General features: G+C 28.0%; 1 protein-coding gene across 1 annotated transcript in view; it reads right to left on the bottom strand.

The window, feature by feature from the left end:
• Positions 1 to 276: 276 nt before the first annotated feature.
• LOC105145144 (uncharacterized) overlaps positions 277 to 22,894 on the bottom strand; it is a 39,534-nt gene continuing 16,916 nt past the window's right edge. Inside the window, exons 3-7 of the mRNA XM_087406015.1 lie at positions 17,821 to 17,928; positions 16,600 to 16,764; positions 15,126 to 15,223; positions 8,142 to 8,304; positions 277 to 6,087 (exon numbers count right to left, since the gene is read on the bottom strand). Of these exons, the coding sequence (XP_087262141.1) occupies positions 5,843 to 6,087; positions 8,142 to 8,304; positions 15,126 to 15,223; positions 16,600 to 16,764; positions 17,821 to 17,928 (779 nt within the window). The 3' untranslated portion in view covers positions 277 to 5,842. The remainder of the gene's footprint in view (positions 6,088 to 8,141; positions 8,305 to 15,125; positions 15,224 to 16,599; positions 16,765 to 17,820; positions 17,929 to 22,894) is intronic.

Below are 22,894 nucleotides of genomic sequence, written 5' to 3' on the forward strand. Positions count from 1 at the left end.
TATAAAATATCTTAAAGATATTATCTTAAAATCGATTTTAAACATTTTATTTATTGTGTAACTAAAAATAAAATAGCGAAAATTGCAAAATGATAGAGGACTTTTCAACTAAATTTAGTTCGCTCTACCTGCCCACGAGCGTTGTCGGAAGAATTACCAGACACCTTGTATACCTAAAAATTTTTGTAATGCTTATTACGTTAATCAATACAAATAATAAATACATTCTGTAAAAAAATCAAAAGATCTGAAATAATAGATAATAAAAGTCAGGCATATGTTTTATTAACTCATTTATTATTCAATTTCTTATGTGTCGTTCTTGACGGTCACTTAAATAGTGCCTATACTATCAATATTATTAATACAATATATTGTCAATAATATACATATTTGTTAAATAATCAATATTAATGTGTAATATAAAATATTGTATAATAATATTGATCACATAGACTTTATATCACGTTATGAGTAATACATAATGAATTTTACAAAAACAGCCGACTTAACAAGTAAATAGGTGCAAATGTGACAAATATATCATCCATATTAGAATATGAACGAATTTGCGATTAAATATGTACAATATATGTATATTTATGATTACACATCATTAACCAGCTCACTATTTAAATAATAAAAGTTAACTATTCACATTATCTAGTATGAACAATAACAAGAAAATTAAATATGTCACAACAATCTTGTAAGATGACGTAAAGAATGCATTTGCAGTGATAATTTTGCACTGGCAAAAAACATTTCTTTTTCTACTTCACCTGTTCAAACTGTAAATTTCTCATCAGTAAAAAATTAACAATTAACGTCACACGAGTTATTTCTTTTTAACAAATAGAAAATGTCTTTTATAATATATTATCTTTCATAATCTGATATAAATTTATTATATAATTACCTTATTTAATCAAATAGTAGATTAAATACTGTAAATTCTTAAAGAGATGATATGACTTTTGTATTATAATAGAAATAGAGTTAACAATAAATTGAATATATTTTCTCATTTATTATGATTAATGACTATCTTAGAATATAATAAATTGGAAATTATTTTCACTGATACAAAATTATCTTTGCCATTGTAATTTTAATATTTTATTGCAATATGCTTGTCATAAAGTAAGTATTGAAACAAATATAATCCGGTGGTATCTTTTACAAAAGCATATTGCACACTTAAAGATTTGTGATTGATCTTAATGTACGCGTTTTCAACTTACTAGGTAAACCTTAATTTCTAATTTGATTTATTTATAATTTATTCATACAACTATTTTGTGAGAGTTATATGATAATAAATTAAACTTTGAACGCATGCATATATAATCAAATATTTATTTAGGAAAACATTTCAATTGTCTGTAAAAACAATCGTGATTCTCAATACAAACATTTTAACAAGGCCGGTTCTCGAACAGTGTTATACAAATATTTGTGTAAAAATAAAGATACGTTGAACATGTAATAATAACAATAATTATGAGAAAGAAATCATAAGTGATAAAGTATAGTATAATAATACTTTCGGAGAGATAGAAAAAAACAAATTTATATCTTGATCTTTGACATACACGAATAATAAATTTTTGTCTCGCATATTTAAATACATATACATACATCATGTACGTAAATACGCTAAAAAAATTACTAAATCTTAATACATATTTCTCTGAATAGTATTAAGTAGACGTTAAATTTAATTGCAGTAAATAAATGTTTATACTTAATAAACAAATAATAATTAAATCACAAATTAATAAGTTTTGTATGAAATAAATATATGTTTATATTTAATAAATGTTTACATTTAAAATTATCCAAACAAATATTTATTCAAATTTAGTATTTTTTCAGTGTATGCATGTCTCTCTCTCTCTCTCTCTCTCTCTCTCTCTCTCTCTCTCTCTCTCTCTCTCTCTCTCTCTCTCTCTCTCTCATCACTATACATACACGCACATATATATGTATATACACATATATAAGTATATATGCACATGTAATAAAACAACTACTATATAAAATATAAATATATAATATTTGTATATCTCTCTTTCTCTTGCCATTTTCACAGCTAGCTGCCTACATAGGATTGGACGGATACAATGTGATTTCACTTTCCTCTCGCGAGGAGAAAAATAAAATTATCACTAAAACTAATAAATTGAAAAAAATATATAAATACAAAAGAAGAAAAAAAAGAGGAAAACGTATCACGTATCTTGCAAATTTCGTTATGCTGAACAGTTTTATAATTAATGATTAAGTTTATGAATGAAAATTATATTCTTTAGAATATAAACAAACTTTATTTTTTGTAGCGTTAAGTTGATTTAATTAATCACCTGAATTAACTTTTATCTATTATAAATTCAATTTTATAAAACATAAAATGTTACACTATTATATTATAATTAATTTTAACCAATGCAAAAAGTAATACAATCAACCTTTAATTATAAACCAACTCTTCAATCAAAATTATTTTTTGTTAAACTAAAGTGTATTATATTACTTACAAAATTATAATAAATAAATCAAATAATACACTTTTCAAAGTATACAACAGTTTCTATGTAATCGGTGTATAATACATTATGAATATTTCTTTAATAAACGTTTAGCAAAACATTATACAATAAATGAACACTAATACTAAATATTATAAAGTACTTAAATGGACGGAAAACTGTTAATAATAATAATATTATTAACACAAATAATTAACAATAATATGTAACTGTATTATTAATACTCATATATTGGATTAAAAAATTCTCGACGAGTTATTAAATTCGGTAACGATTCATTTCCGTATATGTCTTACAGTATGTATAAGTTCATATACATTTTTAAACAAATTTTTTGCTCTTTCCTTTTAAGCATTCAAAAATACGAAAATATTTTAGATATGTGATTACATTACATAGTATTTGTAATAAGCAGGAGAGACCGGAATTTGTTGGAACAGTTTTCACAATTTCAGTATTAGATTTTTTAAACAATTATTACGATTAAAATATATTAATATAATAGAGAGAACTTTCTCTACATTTTCATACCAATAATAGTTCTATACACTGTATAGTTTCTTTGTAATAATAATTAAATACAAAGATGCTGCATTGCATCAACTTGCCTCGATGGGATAAATTGATATCACGATGTAGTGTTGCCTCTCTCTATGATAAACTTCACATATTAAATTAATAAAAACATAATAGAAATAAAACTCAGGTATATGTACTTCTTAATAAAAATTGTATCTTTTAAAATTATTTTGAAATAATCAAATAGCAAAATGTTGTTACAGAAAAACAAATATAAATATTATTATTTTAATTTTACCTTGTTTTAATATAGAAATATTAAATATAAAGCGTTTTGTCAGAATTAAATTACAATTGAATATTCTACACGTATGGTAGAAAGTCTAATTTTTTCTTATAAATGAACCAACCTCATCCCTTCACACGTCTGTGTGATTTATATCATTTTATAATAAATTACCATTATTACTCAAAATAATATGTCTTATACAGACAGTTTTCATAATAAAACAAGTTGAAAATTCGGTTTAGAGCCTTGATACGTGATTAACATATCTCTCAACATAAAAGGGGGAAGAGATTAGATTTATAATTAAACTTTAAACAAATGCACGACGAACTTTTTATATCATCCGCTTTCGCATAAACTTTCAACAACAATAAAAGTAATAATTCTCTAAGACATCATTATCAACGATTTTTTGCTCATTATCAATTCTATCTTTTGGCATGTACTTAATAAAGCAAGAGCGTAAGATGTGTTAATATGAAACATTGAGATAAAATACAGTCTTTATTTCACAAATATCTCTTTAAAAGTATATTTATATATAAACATAATTTTTTAAAATTTTAATATCTGTTAAGAGGATTTTAAAATAAAGTCCAAGTTCCGATAAGATCGCTGACTGATAAAATGCGATATATCATCTTTATATACAATACTACTACATCAATATCACGCACACATATATATAAATTTTCATAAAACAATAACGTTTGGTTTTAATTAGACATCTGAGTCTAATACTAAGAAGTCTACCGTATTTGTTTATGTAAACTACTAGTCGTGAGTAATACTGACTTGCGAAATTGTGGACCAGAATGCAAAGTTTTTATATCAAGCAAACATGGTTAAAATATTGACAGTTCTGACGTCATATAATTAGATTAAAAAATGGTAAAGATCTCAATTTAAATAATTGCTTTCGTTCTCGGCATAAACTTTACCTCACAGACATATATTAATGCGTATACTTTAATCTTAGAGAAGAATTTTCAAATTTATAAAGAGGAAAATAGTAATTGTTATATAATAATTATTGCGTTTAGTCAGTAAAACAGACTTTAGAATCCCCTTAACACATATCGCAATAAAATAAAAATATAATACTATCATTTACATATCAATAAGATACATTTTTTTTCCTTCTTTTTATTTTATCAAAATTCATATTTTTATAGTAACACATTTTACTTAAAAAGTTAATTGAATGCAAAGTTGATTTTTGCTTATAATGTGATTGATAATCGCAACTAATTTCAGCTACTTACTAATATCATTTGAATTAATATCAATTTTATTAATTTAGCTTACGTATTTATGAGATTAGCTATCTTAATATCATATTCTTAATGTGCGAATTTTATTGGTCAATATACTCCATGAAATTTATAAAAATACGTGCATGACATTAGGTCAAAATTTTCATCACTTATACATATACAAACACATGCCCACACACATCCACACACAAACACACACACACAAGTGTTATATTTTATATAATGCTTTTTTAATCTTCTTTATATTTTAGATTCTGCGTCATCATGATTTATTTATAACAAATGCAATTTTCCTCGTTTTTTTCTATCATATATGATATGTTTCTCTATTTTCCATCCTTTTCTCCTGCCAATATTTTTATCATATTTCATTTTCGTTATATTCTATTATATTAATCCACTTATAAATGTATATGTCGTGTAAAGATATTGTAGAAAAATTGAAAAAGACCTAATATATTCAACAAGTCACTATTAACATGTTAAGCGCCGAGCTTATTTCGTTAAACTTTCCGTTTACACCACACAATACTGTCGACTGGAAAAATACGCGCTATGCGCGAACTGAAATAAATAAAAGAATGAGAAGCAAAGTGATGCCATCAGTCACACAAAAGGCATAGTACATTTTGTTCTGTAAAGCAGATCTATCAAATATTTTAAAGTTTTTGAAACATACCGCTGCACTGACATGGAGTAAACGGAAAGTTCGGTGCCGGTTCGTAGGAATCAGCATGGCGTAAAACGTATTCAAACCACGCGTTTGATCTGAATTTCTTTGATATTTAACTCAGGTAGCTTTGAAGAATTCCGACGATTATCAATCGTAACTTATTTACATTTTATTTTAACGATATTATACCAAACTCACGAACGATTTGATTCGCATCTTTGGAACTTACTAAAAGTCCCATTATCAAAATCATAGACGACGTCACCTACAGAGAACTTTAACATTCGACTATGATGGAACAGTAAAAATCGTTTGATACCGCAAAGACATCGTCTCTGATCGCCGAATCAACCATAGTTAGTGATATTGGAAATCACCTACCGTTAATGGAACATGCACATGGAACTACTTCGAGTAGACGTCTTGTCATCACCATTCAATTTCCTGTCGCAACAGCCTTGAACGATGACGATACTGCAATCACGTAGCAAACGCTCAAGCTGACAACGCGCACGTGTCAAAAGAGCGTCAGTTAAACTTCCGTCGAATGCGTCTGTATACGCACTTTCTTTTGCGAGCCGTTCCTCGACAAGGTTGGGCTGTGTGCCGAGAAGCCAGGATTATGAATGCCAAGAGGTTTAGGCTTCTTCAGAGAACTCCTAAGGGGCGAGGCTGTGCTAGTCACGCTACTGGAAGTCGCTACCGAAGCCGTCGATCCATTTCCGGCCCCACCGACATACGGCTTGCCGCTGGCGTCTGTCATCGAGATCGTGCCACCTGCAACGTAATAAGATTAACAACGCGATTACATTTTGTTCTGTTCTTGATGCTGCTTGATTAAAACAGACTTTTACTTTTTTTTTATTTTTTTTATATTCGGAATGTTATCAATGTAATCGAACTATTATCAAAAGTACGTACATTTTAGATTATACTCATACAGTACAAGCCTACATAAGACGTTTTAAAGAAAATGAAAAACATCCTATATACTAAGAATGTTCTCAGAATGTCTCTCGGTGTACTGTATGAGTATAGATATCTACACTAAAAAAAATATAGTCAATTTTAATAAATATTTAGTTGAATACTTGCCAACTAAATATTTATTAAATATAAAGATATATTTATTTGATACAAGAAATGTTACTTTGATTCAACAATCTTTTTTTTTACTAAACAAATATCTATTTACTGTAAGTAAATGTTTAATTGACAGTATTGAATTAAATATTTATTAAAATTGACTATATTTTTTTCAGTGTAACATATACAGAGGGACAGAGAGAGAGAGAGAGAGAGAGAGAGAGAGAGAGAGAGAGAGAGAGAGAGAGGTCTGCATAGGACTGATACTAATGCAATAGGATGCATAAAAGCTTACGAGTTGTGATATGCACTTCTAAAATATTTTTAAAAAATTGACATTTTTCGGATTACTTACTTAAATGTTTGTAAATGTAACAATGTGTATTTTTAATAATATAATTCTTAAGATCCCGTAAGTTATTGGATCTAAAATTATTATTGTTTAAAAAGGACATATTGTTATGCATATTTAAATAAGTAATCCCAAAAGTGTTAATTTTTTTAAAAATATTTTCAAACTTTTGACTTGGGGTATATTATATTGTATATTAGCAGAAAAAGTATCATAGATAATACTTCAATTACATATTATTATTCAACATATTATTATTATTCAAATTATATTATACGTATATTATACGCAGTGTGTGTTACAACATTGATAAGCATTACACGTGCCAGGATGACAAAAAAAGCCACTTCGTTTTATGATTTAACATATTACGCTAAGTTACGGTACATGGATTTGATGTATTGGAAGTGACCTTTAAGCGCAGTAATATGGCAAAGATATGCAGCGTAGCGTACATCACGATGAATTTATTCGGTATCTCAAAAATGCTATGTAGTGACGAGCAAATACACAAAATACATAATTTATTTCATTTTGCATATAGGTATATTTGTGTGTGTGTGTGTTTAAAAGCGAGAGAAAGCGTAGTCTACGCGTGTACTACTACGTTCTTCTTTCTACACTCTTTTCTTCTTCTCTCTTATATCATTCTCTTATCACGTTTATGGACATCGACTTCTAAACTTTATCACTTTTAGTTCCAAACATGATAATATCATCCTTCTTTTCTGAGAATTATATCGATTTTATGTCGATCGACTAAATTAAGTTCTTTCGGAAAAGCCGACCATCAAGTATTGACAAATATGACCTACAATATAAATTATTATGGAAACTTCGTTGCGAAAGTGAAATTGAGTGTTTCAAGAAGAAAGGATACGCCAAAGCGGATCTTAATAAAGAAAAGTCATCCATAATGGAACAATATATAAGTCATAACGCAAGAAAAAAGCTCTCTCTCTCTCTCTCTCTCTCTCTCTCTCTCTCTCTCTCTCTCTCTCTCTCTGTGTGCGGTTTTTAAAAATGTTTTAATTCTTAGAAAAGATGAACAGTAATTGAATAGAGATGAAAATTAAATTACATTGTAGAAACGAGTATTAATAAATTTTTTTAAAATATTTTTTGTACATAATACGGCATGTTAAATTATGGTTTTATTTAGCTTATCGCATCCAATGTTAAATAAGGTTCGTAATGAATAGAAATACAATTTCGCATTAAACTAAATGTGCTTTAAAAACAGATGTTAATCGTATTGACTGCCAGTTTGATGAATTTTATTGTGAGTCTATTTGCCATAATATCAAAAAGGATAACATGTTTATATTCAATAGGAAAATTTAGTTGAATTATCATAGATATCAGAAAATTGAACTGTCCAGTTCGGGCTTACCGTTCGTGGGTTGGTGATATTCCCGATATCCTGGATTATTTATGGTGGCTCCACGAGGATCTGTGACGACCCTAATCTTAGTCGGATCGCCACCTCTTCGGGCATAAATGCCCTCGTAAATGGCAGAGACCAGTACACCAAAGTTCAAGGCAATGGCAGCCAACTGCAATAATAAATAAAATCTACTAAAAATGTCTTGATCAAAATCTAATCGTGCGAAGCTACGTACATACATCAAAAATATCATATCTTCTCTTAGCACATTTCATAATTCTTCTTCCCCATTTCATACATTTCTCGTCAAGTAGTAAAATATTAGATAATAACAATTATTTGTAAGCAATAATTCAGAAATGCTTTATATGCTCTTGTAATAAACCAAAATTTAGAAATTAATACATGTATAAGAAATATATTATTAAAGAGGAAAGATTATATAAGAGATCATATATTATTAAACAAGATTCTACATCCTTTTTATGAGACTTGTAATCCATCAACACATTCGATTGGAATTAAAACATAATATATTTATCACAAAATAAATAAACATATACATGATGTACATAATCGTTCTGGTTGCAATCATATATTTAATATTATATTGATTGAATAGGTATAAAATAGATATATAAATAAAATGCATACTTATTGTTTGAGCTTTAAAAAGTTTTTTATTGTAAAATTAAAAAAGTCTTACGTGTTTGATTTTAATTTAAAAAACGACTTTGATTTTTTTCATTTTATAGTTTTAAATGTTTTCTATTATGTGCTTTTACACATTGCTGAGAAATTACTGAGAATATGGATTTTACTTTTAGATATTATACTCGTATAATTTAAAGAGCCTATAACAGAATCTTGTCACAAAAAATTTTGACAAAACAAGAAAAAGAAGAATATATACCATTTCTTTTTATATATGCTATCTTATTGTATCTTATACTTCCTAACTTACTGAAGTTGACAAAAATGTCAATCAAAAGTTTATTAACTCATGGCCAAACAATGTTATGTCTCCAGTATAATTAAAGCGAAGTTTATATAAAATTGATAATAATAATAAAATTAATTCACTAAGAAGCCTATTATATCTATAAATTGTTTATTTTACGATAAAGATTTATGATCTCTGAAACGAGAGGATGCACCTATCCGGAAATGAGACTTAAATGAAATCACAAAAGCTCGGACTGTAAACTTTACGTACACACTCATAAGAAATCTATTGCTTTTCCGAGAGAATCGCGCATTTATTTTCCTTTGCACTAATTGGCTTGTAGATTCCAATTACTTGACACATCATTCGCTGTTCTAATCCGCTGTACTAATTTGGCGCATCTCCATGTTTTCAAAATATCATTTCACATCGAGACTTCGCTATATACATGCCGCAATGCCATAGTCTCTACTATCTTGCAGGAAAACGATTACACACTATGAATCCCATCTCCAAGCGCGCGAACAAATGTCTCTCTTTCTCTCTCTCTCTTTCTCGAACGTCGTTCCTCCTTACACGACGAGCGATTAACTAGGAGATCCTCATCATGTACTATCGATATGAGCAGAAGAGGCATCATCCGTAGGTGGTGATCGACTGGATGGATAGTGGAAGGAGTGCGCGAGGAAGGGGAGACAATTTAATTAGGGCCAACAAAGAAGCCACGCGCGCCATTGTCGTTCCATCGCTATAATTAATCTGGTCGTCCGGTGTTTGCCTTCTTTCTTTTTGTCCTCCTTGGGGATGAACGTCGCGACGAGTTTCTCTCCCCTATACATGAGAGACTTGATAAAAAAGAACGCAAGTAACCGCTCATCGTTGATGTTCTTCACCACCCCCTTTTGATTACCAAGGCGATGGTTATTTTTCCTGTTGCATTGGACGGGTTTCTTTCGCACTAATGAGGTAATACGTATGAGTATTATCAAATAAATCAAAAAAAAATTCGCGGTAAAATAACGAAAATTTTAAAAACGAATGATTGAACAGAAAATAAAAGGAACTTGATTTGGACGAAAACTGGTTTGTTTTTTATTGCTGCTCTCTGAACTGATGCAATAAGTTAAAGTAAAACAATTATACGTTTGTTTCACTTCAATTTATTGCATCGTGTGCACCAATTCAGAGAGTGATAAGAAACAGATCTTTAAGCATAATAAAAAAACAGACTTTTTATTTCATGCAAACGAGTATGCGTATGTATCACATGATTTCACGATAAATGATATTTTCACACGTATGTAATAGCATACATTAATTGTATAAACGAGATGACTTGGTGTCGTAATAAAACTCTGCTAGATATAGCAGCTGTTGTGTGCAACATTAAATTGCTTGCTTCAGTGACTTTTTTTGCGTAACATTTACAGCGAAAATTATTTGCATTATCAATTAGATGCAACTTGATTTATTTTAAAGGAGATAACTTATGATTATTATTCTTCCTTTTTAATGGCGATCATAAATTCCTTAATATAGAACTGATTGTTCTTTGATGGAATTACCAAGTTATAAATTTAAATATAATAAAAGATATAACAAAAGTTTTCTGTTATTTTCATTTGTACATTTAGTATACAATATTGCTAATATCATGGGAAAGTAAAAGCAAATACATTAACTCAATTGAATTTCTTTGAGTAATGATATTACCTTGCCTTGTTTGTGCTTATTCATTCTGTCCAATTCAATTTCGTCCTTGGCCCCTTTCAAGAGACTCCGTTTTCTCTTGTCCATCATCGTATATTTTTTGAAGATAAGATATCAAAATATCGTATCTAACATAACGATAAAACAATATCGATGTTGAAAGAGAATTTATCGCGAGCGAAATATACAATACAGTGACTAATCAATCGAAATTTCGTCTTTTTTAAATATATTATATATTTAATTTTTTAATATATACTTATTCAAAATAATATGACTAATAGCTTTGAATGGCAAAAAGTATTGCTCACGTTCGAGTTTGCATGCCACGACAAAAGGCTGAACTCATACCAGCTGAGAAACGAAAAAATTCACTTATCGCAAAAACTGAGAACGAGGACAACACGGCGAGTTCATTAACGAGCCACACCGAAACACTCACTGCAGGTCCGCCAATGTCGGCTCATTGTTTTAAAAGTATCTACGAGTCGTGGTTGCTCCGACACATACTAAGTTACAATCGGTGGGGAGACAGGGACTTAAAGAAACACCTGAGTCCAGTTCACGATCAGATGACTTCTAAGCTTAAGTTTAATTCTTCGTTAGATATACGTTTCTGCGTCAATTGACAATTTATTCGCACGCCAACGGAAGTACATGGTATTAGCTTGATAAAATTATCTCAATATGCTCATCCTTTTATCTCTCTTAATTTTTTTATATAAGTTCTGCAACTTCAAGCATAGTAGATGATAGTAAGTTTAAAATAATCTATCTCAGCACATGTTCATAGTATATTATAATCAGGCTAAATTTTCACGCAGAAAAAGAAATTTATGGAATCTTGGCATAATTTTGCTATGAGATCATAATATTTCTGAAATATATTCCATCACATAATATGATGATATTTAAACACATTTAACAATTACAAATGTATTTTCATGATTAAATAAATCTTATTTATTAATGTTGTTATTTTACATGCATTTTAATCAAATTGAACTTGAAAGAAAAAGAAAGAGACAAAAATTTATTCATTTAAAAAATACATATTAATAGATTCGTGCATATTAATAATTTATAAGTGCATATTGATTTAGAATTAATGGAAATATATCCCTTTTCGCTATTCAAATAGAATCATTTCCGCGAAGAATTATAATAAAGAGTTTGGTATTTTCTTAACAAAATCGGAACTTTACTATATATACTGCAAGTGTGGAATTGCAAAAACCGTAAATATTAAGAGAGAAAGTATTTTTTCATCGATCTGATAATATCCCATACGAGATGCGCATCACATATATAACGTAATAACAAGTTGAGTATTTCCTTGGCGGAATCTCTATTGCAAGTACTAAATTGCAAAGACCATGAATGTTTCATCTGCATTGGGAGAAACCCGAGCTGCCGTCTTGCGATAAGAACAAACTTTCGAAGTGCGTTGGCGACGTTATCGTTTAGTTTTATAAAACGTGACGTTCTTCCATATGTCATCATTGTCGCTGTTGCATCGTACTCTGCGGTCGATATCCAATTCAAATTACTATTCATTGCCAATACGAATGTAATTTATTTTTTGATTAATCTGTATATCCATATTAAAATAGGTTTAATAGAGCCACATATTATATTGGAATAAAAATGTATTCGCGTATAAGAGAGATATTTTTATTTAATTAACAGTCTCCGTAATTTTAATAATATTTTTAATAATAACTTAATAATAACATTTAATAATATTACTTGAACGAAAAGATTGTTCTTTATTTCTTTTTATTAATCTATAAAAATTTAAGGTTCTTAAATATACACACACACACACATATATATGTGTGTGTGTGTGTGTGTGTGTGTGTGTGTGTGTGTGTGTGTGTGTGTGTGTGTGTGTGTGTGTGTATTTAAGAACCTTAGATTTTTATAGATTAATAAAAAGAAATAAAAAACAATCTTTGCAGAACAGTCTTTATATTCTTCGCGGAATGATTATATATATATATATATATATATATATATATATATATATATATATCCCCTTTAATACTTATATAGGATAATCATTCCGCGAAGAATTGTAATAAAAAGTTTGGTGTTTTTCTTAACAAAATCGGAATTTTACTATATATACTGTAAGTGAATACTGAATTGCAAAGACTGTGAATATTAGAGAGAAAGTATTTCATCAATCTGATCATATCCCACGAGATACGCATCGCAGATGTATTAATATATTCTAGCAAGAAATGCGTTGTATTACATAAGTAACATTATATATTCCATTTATATATACATACAGGATGTCCTATTTTAATCAACACAATTTGAATTTCTCAACTACGCAAGATATCAAAATCCTATTTTGACGATGTTGCGTGATCGAGGGGGACATATTTTGATTAACAAGATCTGATTCCTGGTAGAAGATCAACTTTATTTTTGTAAATAGCAATCTAATTTTTTGAACACTTACGAAGTTTAAGACTTGGAAATTATTCGGGGTCAAGACCTTGACAATATGTTAAGATCAAGATCATCAGAACGGGTTCTCTCCATCATATTTACCAAATCGATTTTTTCAAAAATTAATTTATTATTATTTATTCCCCTTTAGATAACTTTTGTTCAAAACATTTTCAGATAACTTTTGTTATTTTAAACATTTTTTTAAAAAATTATTTCCTTTTATTTGAAAATAATACAGATTAAGATATAGTACAATTTTGAAAATACACTCGAAAAAGTCTGATTGCATTAGTTGAAACTAGTAGTAGTTAAAAATGAATAAATCAAAGAATTTTCTTAAATTAATTAAATCTATTATAACTCTAGTTGAGATAATCCTAATTCTAATTGATATGATCAGAATTTTCTGGTTCGTTTATTTTCAATCAGAAAATTTTTTACAGCGTAGTATATAATTCTGAATAAAATAGGATTTGAATCCAATTTCGAAGTTTAAGTTTAATTTTTTCCTTTTAACACGACACGCCAAGTGACGTACTGAGAGCGATAATAAAATTGTTTAAAAATTATTTATAAGGCGAAACAACCTTTGATAATAATTTATTCGTATAAAACTCGGGCGGAACATATCAGAACTATTGTCAAATATGCCCAAAATTATCGAGTCGATATGTTTCCGTGGAGTTCGAATATTCTAACCTGGATAAAAATTATTAATTGTGCGAATTTTGTCCTAAAATGTTATATAATAATCAATCTAGTTTAAAAGAAACGGGAATACTTGACAGATGTCGTAATATTCGATAGTACTTTAGAGGAAATTATGCTGTGCTGAAACGTGAAGTTAGCATTCTTTTCTTTATTTTTGATTTTTTTAATATTAAAAATGCAGAGCACTTTGTTATTTTTGAAAGAACAGTACAGAATAATGGAAAGTGCTACCAAACAATCATTATTTTTAGAAAATTAATAAAATGCTATGCTAACTTCACAGACACGGATAGTTTGAATATCTTAATATTAGCGTATCAAACGTGCATGAAATACGGATGTAAATCAAACAGAGCAAGTTCAGAATATATACACTGCTTCTGCGTGCAACAGGTTCGGGGACTAGTGTTGACGTCAGCGAACAACATGTTTTAACGGTACATCAGTATGAGAAATTAGAAACTTGAAAATGGATACATAACACATTCTATTGAAAATTATCTCGTTTGTTAACGGCATCGCGTTAACTCGAAGGTCACTCGAGAAGTTAATTAAAGAAATATACGCACATATATTGAAAACATTAGCAAGTAAATGTTGAAAAAATTAGAGAAGAAAAATTGTCACACATTAAAAGTGTAAAACATCACATTTAAAGTGTAAAATGCAGATAATAAATTAATAACAAAATTATCTAGTTATACTAATGGGATCCGTAGTACTAACACGAATACACAAAAACATATGTCACAGAAATATTATTATTTTAATAAAAATTTCTATAACTTTTCTTACCGTTACAAAAAAAAAACAAAAATTTAAAATACGAAATTCAAAAACAAAAAAATTGTTTTTCATTGTATAGTTAAAGTTATTTTCGTTAAAACTTACAATGTTTAAATATAAAATTGGTTATCTATTTTAACTAATTAATATTATATTTTTTATTTAATATATCCTATTATTAACCTATTACTTCCTATATAATAATGTATGTAACTACAATACTTCAATATTCGACATAATAAATAAATCTATATTTGTTGATTCTTTTATTTAAAAAAGATTTAAAAGAAAAAGTTATTTTCAGCTAAAAAATGCGCGAAATTAAAGAAAAAAGAATAACACACATTTTGTCGCACTACATTATACTTTACCTGCATATAAAAAGCTTCTCCTCTTGTGATGACAAAACTATTGGCTCGATCATCTGTTTGAAGAGCGAAGAGGCTCGCTGCTACAATCGATAATGCCGCTGAAAAGAGAAATTAAACAAATCGATTTATAAAATTTTCAGTTTTCAATCTTATTCAGACGATTAAAATTGCATACAATATTAAATTTTATACAATTTCAATGCAATATTATAACACAATTCATTATATTATTGTTAGATATTAAAAAACATACAAAAACTATATGAATAAAAAAGACTCAAATGCGTGCACGTTGGTGAAATACATTTAAAAAAATGTACTAAATCTTATTATATATATTTTTTTTAAAAAGTTGGTTATCTATTTTAATTCATTAATATTATATTTCTTATTTAATATATTACCGATTAAATATTTACTTACAGTAAATAAATATTTACTCAATAAAAAATTATAAATTAACGGTTAATAAACATTAATATACATATATATATTTACATTTAATAAATATTTACTTAGTACCGTTTAAATAATTATTTATTAAAATTTAGTACATATTTTTTTAATATTCAATATTTTCTTAACTTATGAAAAATCATTATATAATCAACACAAGAATAAAAGAGATTACGCGGTATTGTCGCAGCGCATTATAATATTGCTTTAATATAAAATAATCTCCCGTAGACAAACACACGCATTCAATGCTTCATATAAGAGCTCGCACATATGTAAGTCAGTAAATAAACGAACGTGAGCAAGCGATAATTCTAGTATATTATACGCCCGTGATGTATATATTACAAAAATATGATGCACTAATAGAAGGAACTTCTAAATACTTTAATATAATTCGGATACTTTATGTACTTTCAAAGTTTCAAAGTTTTGACTCATAACGATTATTACGCAATGAGTACTAAATAAATATATAAGTACGCATAAAATATAAATACGTAATCTTAATATCAGATATGAATATATAATTATACACTAAACATTAAAATTGGATTATAAAATAATTTAAAAAAAAAATATACATATATATACAATATATATATTCCCTATATTCAAAAACAAGAAAGAAGTTTTGGCTAATCAAAATCGGCGCTATAAAACAGTGCGCAAATATTTTAGTAAACAATATTAAACCATTTAAGATATTTCTTCAAAAATATTTAACAATTAGTCATCATAAAAAAAATACGTTTCAGTTAATTTATTAACCATCTTCAGCAGAGAAAATAATAAATCAAAATTTTACTTCAAATTTATCACTTTATTTTATTTTTTCATAAGTAAATATAATTTTGATTAATTATGTAACATTAAGTATAGTTTTACATTAGTAAATTAGCTAAGCAAAATATTCAAATTATTTTGAAATTTTTCTTTTCCCTTCTCTCTCTCTCTCTCTCTCTCTCTCTCTCTCTCTCTTCATTTACAAATATATTAGAAGATAATTTGTACTCACTTGCCAATGTAGCAAGGGCGACTTTGCCTATTAAGGCAGTACTATATGAAATTACAACTCGCTTCGCGGAAGAGGCCATCGCTAATTGAAGCACAGCCAAAGCGACCAGAATCCCCAAAAGGGCAGAAGCGGCAGCGGCAGCTAATCCCGCCACCCACACAGCCACTGGAAATAAAGGAAAAATTTCATCGTAATTCTAATACATTGTAATGTAATCCTGCACTTGCTTTCTATAGGAATCCATAGGAATTTTTGGCGCTGTGTAATTACACAACTCGCCCTTTTTCACATGCAATTTTTTGTGATTGAGAAATGATAGAAAGAATAAAATAAAAAGAATAATTTATCATAGGATTTTCATTAATGTTAACAACTCACACACAATATATAAATTTTTCATGAATTTTGTTAAAAAACTAAATAAAGATATTGTATTGATCAGAAATATATAACGTAAATAGTCGTTATGCAATATTTAAAATCAAAATTGTTTAATATTAAAATTGTAATTGATTCAACATACATTTAACTTTTAATTAAAAACCGTAATATTTCATGACTTTATTTAAACAATTTAAATTTAGAAAAAATTGAAAAGTATACAAAAAAATACGTTCGTTTAATTTGACCATACTGAATGTTAATCGCAATTTATCTTTCTTGTTAATTTTCTACGCAGAATGTTTATAAGAATAGACATTATTCAAGATCTCATAATATGGAACTATGGTTTTCAAATTATAATATAAAACAGTCAATTACAGTCAAAGTTGGATGTTTCAAATATTACATTATTACAGTATTTATTAAATAAATTTATTTTAGACATAACTGCGCGTCGATAACTTTCGGACTTTCAACACAATCAATCTGAAATATTAATAATCTCCCCTTAAATTAAATTAGAAAATATAAGAAACTTATTGCGAAAAATATTACCTCAGCCAGGAGTCGAACCTGAGACTTTCCAGGGCAGGTGTTCTCAGCCATCTCGACCACTGAGGCTTCGGAAATATTCCTCGCAATAACTGATATGTATAGAGAGAATGCTTTAAACGATAGAGAGAATTAGCGCTTTACGCTAATTATTGTTTTATTATTACTATCAAAATCAGAATTACAGACTACAAAAATTTTGTAGAAAAATGATATCGTTTTGGCGAAGAATGGCATTATAAAAATATCAGCAATTTTTATAGTCACACATAAAATAAAACTTACACACTGGTTGAAACCTGGAGACGCTTTGGCCGCACCATTCACGTCCATAAAGAAGAAGTTTACATTGTCTCCATGGTCCGAAGTAACCCTTCTCCGCGGCAGTTCCAGCTGTAACAATAAATAAATAGGAAAAATAGAATAAAATTTTTTTTTTCTTGTGTAAGAATCAGTATAAATTAATCTGCAATTTTATCGAAACAAGCTAACAATCAATAAAATAGTATGACCTATATCAAGTAATTCTAGAATGTATAATTTAGTACGTCAATTTTATTCAACGCTATTTGAATTGTAAATAGAAAAATTAGAATGATAAATTAATGTATAATCATTCTACATAAAAATAAAAAAAATATAAAAAGTGAATTAAAATAATAAATAATAATACATATACACTTATTAACAAAGGTTAAGAAGCAAAGTATTTTTTTAAGAATTATATTTTTTTATTTTTTGGGATACATACGTTAGAAATTAAAGAAATGTGAAACAATATCATTTTTTACATTAGGTAATTGTAAATGTTCTTTTAAATATATTTTTACAAATGCTAAAATCAATATCAAATCGAATAAATATAACACTGCTAAAAAAAAGTTCTAGCAGAAGAACAGTTGCAATTATTATTAACAATTACAATATTTTCAAACGAATCAATTAACTTATTCCCCATTTTAATTTTTGATGGAAAAATATAAACTAGGATATTCCATTAACGATTAAACAAATAATAAATAAAACATTTATATTATTTATAAATAAATAATAAATAAAAATTTATAAACAATAATAAATAAAACATTTATAAAATGATTAATTGTAATGTTATTTTGAATATTTCTCAGTTTTCTCTTGATGTGCAAGTTGTTTTATGGCAACAAGAAATCGACTGGCACAGTGGCACCGGTGTTCAATGTTTGTCTTTTGCAACGTATACAACATTACTGTATTGTATACACATGCTGACCTTACTTGCCATCGGCGCAAAATGAGATACGATTGAGTCGGGTAGGCAACGGCACGCATTATAATTATTCCTCAAAACGCGCTCGCGACAAATAACGAAAGATGTCAACAGCGATCATTTTGCATTAATGAATATTAACGACTTGAATAATATATGGAATCAATACAATTAATTATTCATATACAAGTATTATATTTTAAACAAATATGACAATATAAAAAGTCTGAATATTACAATAAAGGATATAAATTATAAATTATAAACTGCGAGCAATTTACAAATAATATTATTCGAAAAAAACTTTCTTTCTAGATCACAAACACGTTCAAGTAATTTATAGATTTACTCAAGGAAATACTTATAGATTTTTGGTCGTTAAAAACGATTCCGATATAAAACTATAAAAATATAATTATTACTATTAATATTATAGTAGTAATTATAAATGGAGTTTCTAATCATAATAATTTTATCATATAATTGTAATCACAAATACGAAACATTCTTTCAGTATGTACACATCATACTGATAAGTTTAAAATTATTTTTTATTTTGACTTGAGATAAATTGTTTATGTTTTGAAGTATTTAAAAAATATTTTGATATTGCGTCTTATCTCATGAAGGATGTGTTTTTGGAGATAATTTTCCAGTGGTTAGGATAACGAGGATGCTCGTGGAAGCGACAACCTCAGTAATTATTTGATGGCATATCTAGCGACGCATTCAAAAATCACTTAATGCATCTTGAAAGGCTCGTCGCACGTTTTCAAGCAGAAAGGATACTAATGCGAATCGTCACTGTTGTGACAACATTTGACAACAACATTTGATTCCCCACAACTAGAAGCACGCAAAAATTTCACGGTATAAGCTAAGAAATTTTCATCTCTTTTAAAAATGTTTTGGCCGTATCATTATCAGTTAAAAGTATCAGCCAAAAAATCAGTAAGTTCTATACTCTATAATATTGGACGCGTTTTCTCTACATTAAATTATAAAAAACAACGGCTCAACAGAGAAGAAAGAGGCAAATAAATACTTTCTAGCTCTTTCTTGCAAAAGCATAGTCAAGCAGCGAGCCTGACAAAAAAAACAGCATAATCTTTACAACAAAGTATTATTGTGTAAAAATTGAAATATCTTTTCCGTGATGACGCGCAAGTATATGTTATAAAGTTTACTGGAAAAAATGAACTAAAAAAATGAACTAAAAAAAGCCAATATCAACCTTATATCAGTCAAAAAATTTTAGTATAAATATGTTCTGAAACCAATTACAAAAAACAACAAATAATTTGATTTATAACGACTTATAAAGCGCAATGTAATCATAATTTTCTAATTTTTATATAAATAACTTTTAAACAAGTGGGGTAAGACCACTCAAGAGTACACACCGCTTATATAAGAATACGCATTGAGCTTTACGGCGCAATTATTAGATCGTAGCAGCTGTAATTCATACAAAACGTGTCTCTTTGGTTAACCAATCTGTGTATAAAAAATATTTCTTTAAATATATCTTTGCGAGAAAGCATCGTAACAATTTTTTTAAAAATCATTTATTAAAGCTTAAAAAGTTTATTTTAAAATGTTGATCGATTAAATTTTGTTCCATGTTTCATCCAGGTAGAGCACTTAAAAAAAATGACAAAAATATTGAAAAAAATGTCAGTTTCCAATTTTATATAATTTAGAAGGAAAATATATTATATATATCATAGAGACAAAATTCAAATGTCCGATTTTGAAACTGTATATTCTTCTTCTTCAAAATACATTTTAAAAAACTTGTCTATAATTTCACTAAAATATTTACATCTTTGTGAAATGTGAAAAAATTGCAAACGGTCCCGAATATATGAACGGAAGTATATATTACAAAAAGTAAATAAAACTAAAAAAAGTCACAGGTAATCAAAAGACTGTTTACTGTTTATGATAAAGTTTGAGCATATAAAGATATAAATCAGCATAAAAGATATATTCAAATCTTTTCGCAAACAATCTTTTAATTACTCGATTATGTTAGTTTTATTTTCTTTTCATAAACAGCAGTTTTTTTTATCGAAATATATTAAAGAGAGCATATGAAACCAATAGCAAGATGTCATGTAAGGATCAAAGATGTCATGTAGGATAAAAGACAGTATTTTGCTGTATATCACGTTTGATCAATATAGTCATCAATAATAATTAGATTAGCGCTCGCACGCACGCTCTCACTCTCTCTCTCTCTCTCTCTCTCTCTCTCCTGCTCCTCCTCCTCCTCCCCCTCCTCCTATCTCTCTCTCCCTCTCCTTCTCTCCTCTCTCTCTCTCTTATCACGAAAAATCTAATAACTATTCATAACACTTGCAATTGGCATATAAATTCTATTTATTTTATATTTACTAGCGTTATAACTCTTGAAATATATACTATATTTTCATGTTCTTATTTGCATTTTATAATAAAACAATAATAATAATGTAATAATTTCTACAATGTTCAAAAGTTCCTATTTATTAATTTTCAAGCAGTAAATTATTTGTACCTATAATACACTAAATCGCCTGATAGCTTATACACATGATGTAAATGTACAACATGAGACCTATTAAAAATATATTGCGCTGATTGCGCATCGTTAATTAAATTTTTTTCCATTTGCCATTGTCTCGTACACGAGAATAGGACAAACTGATGCTCTTATCATAAATGAGATGAGTATAGATGGTATATAGCGGTGCGGACACCCACGCGACCTCGTTCATACATTAAAAGGTCAAGCACGTTTGTTCTTCCACATTGAATTCGCTAATGGTACCGCTGACGTTAGTCACGCCAACTGTAAACATATTCTACGTAATTCGCATGTGCGTAATAACTTCGACATACGCCAATGTTTGCATTGGCGTATGTCAAAGTTATTATCCGTAGATATCCCTACCTTCATATAATGATAAAAGGATTTCAGCACATTCTAGTTCAACTCATAATTTGTATTATGCGTTATGTTGAAAAAAGATTTAAAAACATCATATTAAAAAAGGTGTTTGAAAAAGTTAGTTAATTATCCCACAAAATAATCCCACAATAAAATAAGATAAATCTGATTGCTTAAAATGATTCGAATTTAACTCTTGGAATTAATCAATTACAACCTAAGAATACTATAATCATGTTATTGTAAATGTAAATGATTGAAATATTCTAGTAGGTATTATACACGACACCATTGTGTATTTGCTTCATTATGATAAACAACAATCTAGTCGCTGCCTTTATGATTCAAACTACGCCGTAATTAAACCTTCTCATGATATATTATTTCAATACTTCAATTATGTATTCGTGTCGTATATTTCACAAATAGCTTTGAATTCAGATAAATACTGATCGATTTGTATTATTTGCAAAATTATAATTAATTACAGACTACATTTGTTTAATGATACATACACTATTCAAAGCCATACTCGAACATTAAATAATCGTCACTTGTTGAAACAAATTTGATTATATTTATTTTAAAATTATCAAATTTTTTTCTAATAATAAATCTTTCAACAATACTTCTCTCTATTTATATATTTATAGAACTTAAAGTTAATTTATAATTAAAATTACATTTCAACAATTAATAACTTAAATTGCTTTTTTAATAATATTTAATGGATCTGTGTTATAAATCTCATTATAAGTGATTCAACAAAATTTATAAATATCAGTAATGTAAATAATAAGAAGAATATTACATATCACACATAATGTATTTATATCTCGCAATTAATTTCAATTAAACAACTAAGAAATGTTAAAATTCGTTGCTTCTATAAGACGCTAACTGTGATAGAAAATGTTAAAAGCGAGTTCTATTTTAAAGATATTGGAACAATGATAGTTGTTCTTAAATGTCAAAACGTTTCCAAGTCGAAAGAGAAGCTTTGTTGCGAAATCATATTAACACAAGAATCTCAGTCTGAAATTAATACATTCATTATATTCGCAGCATGTATACGTTATGAGATGAGGAAATATGTAGCTATAATTATACGATGACTGCATGATTCGGGATGAATACGATTCGCGCAATTACCGACCACACGACTAACACATACT

The sequence above is a fragment of the Acromyrmex echinatior genome, chromosome 4, assembly GCF_024713525.1.
Source record: "Acromyrmex echinatior isolate Ae372 chromosome 4, ASM2471352v2, whole genome shotgun sequence".
Taxonomy (NCBI): Eukaryota; Metazoa; Arthropoda; class Insecta; order Hymenoptera; family Formicidae; genus Acromyrmex; species Acromyrmex echinatior.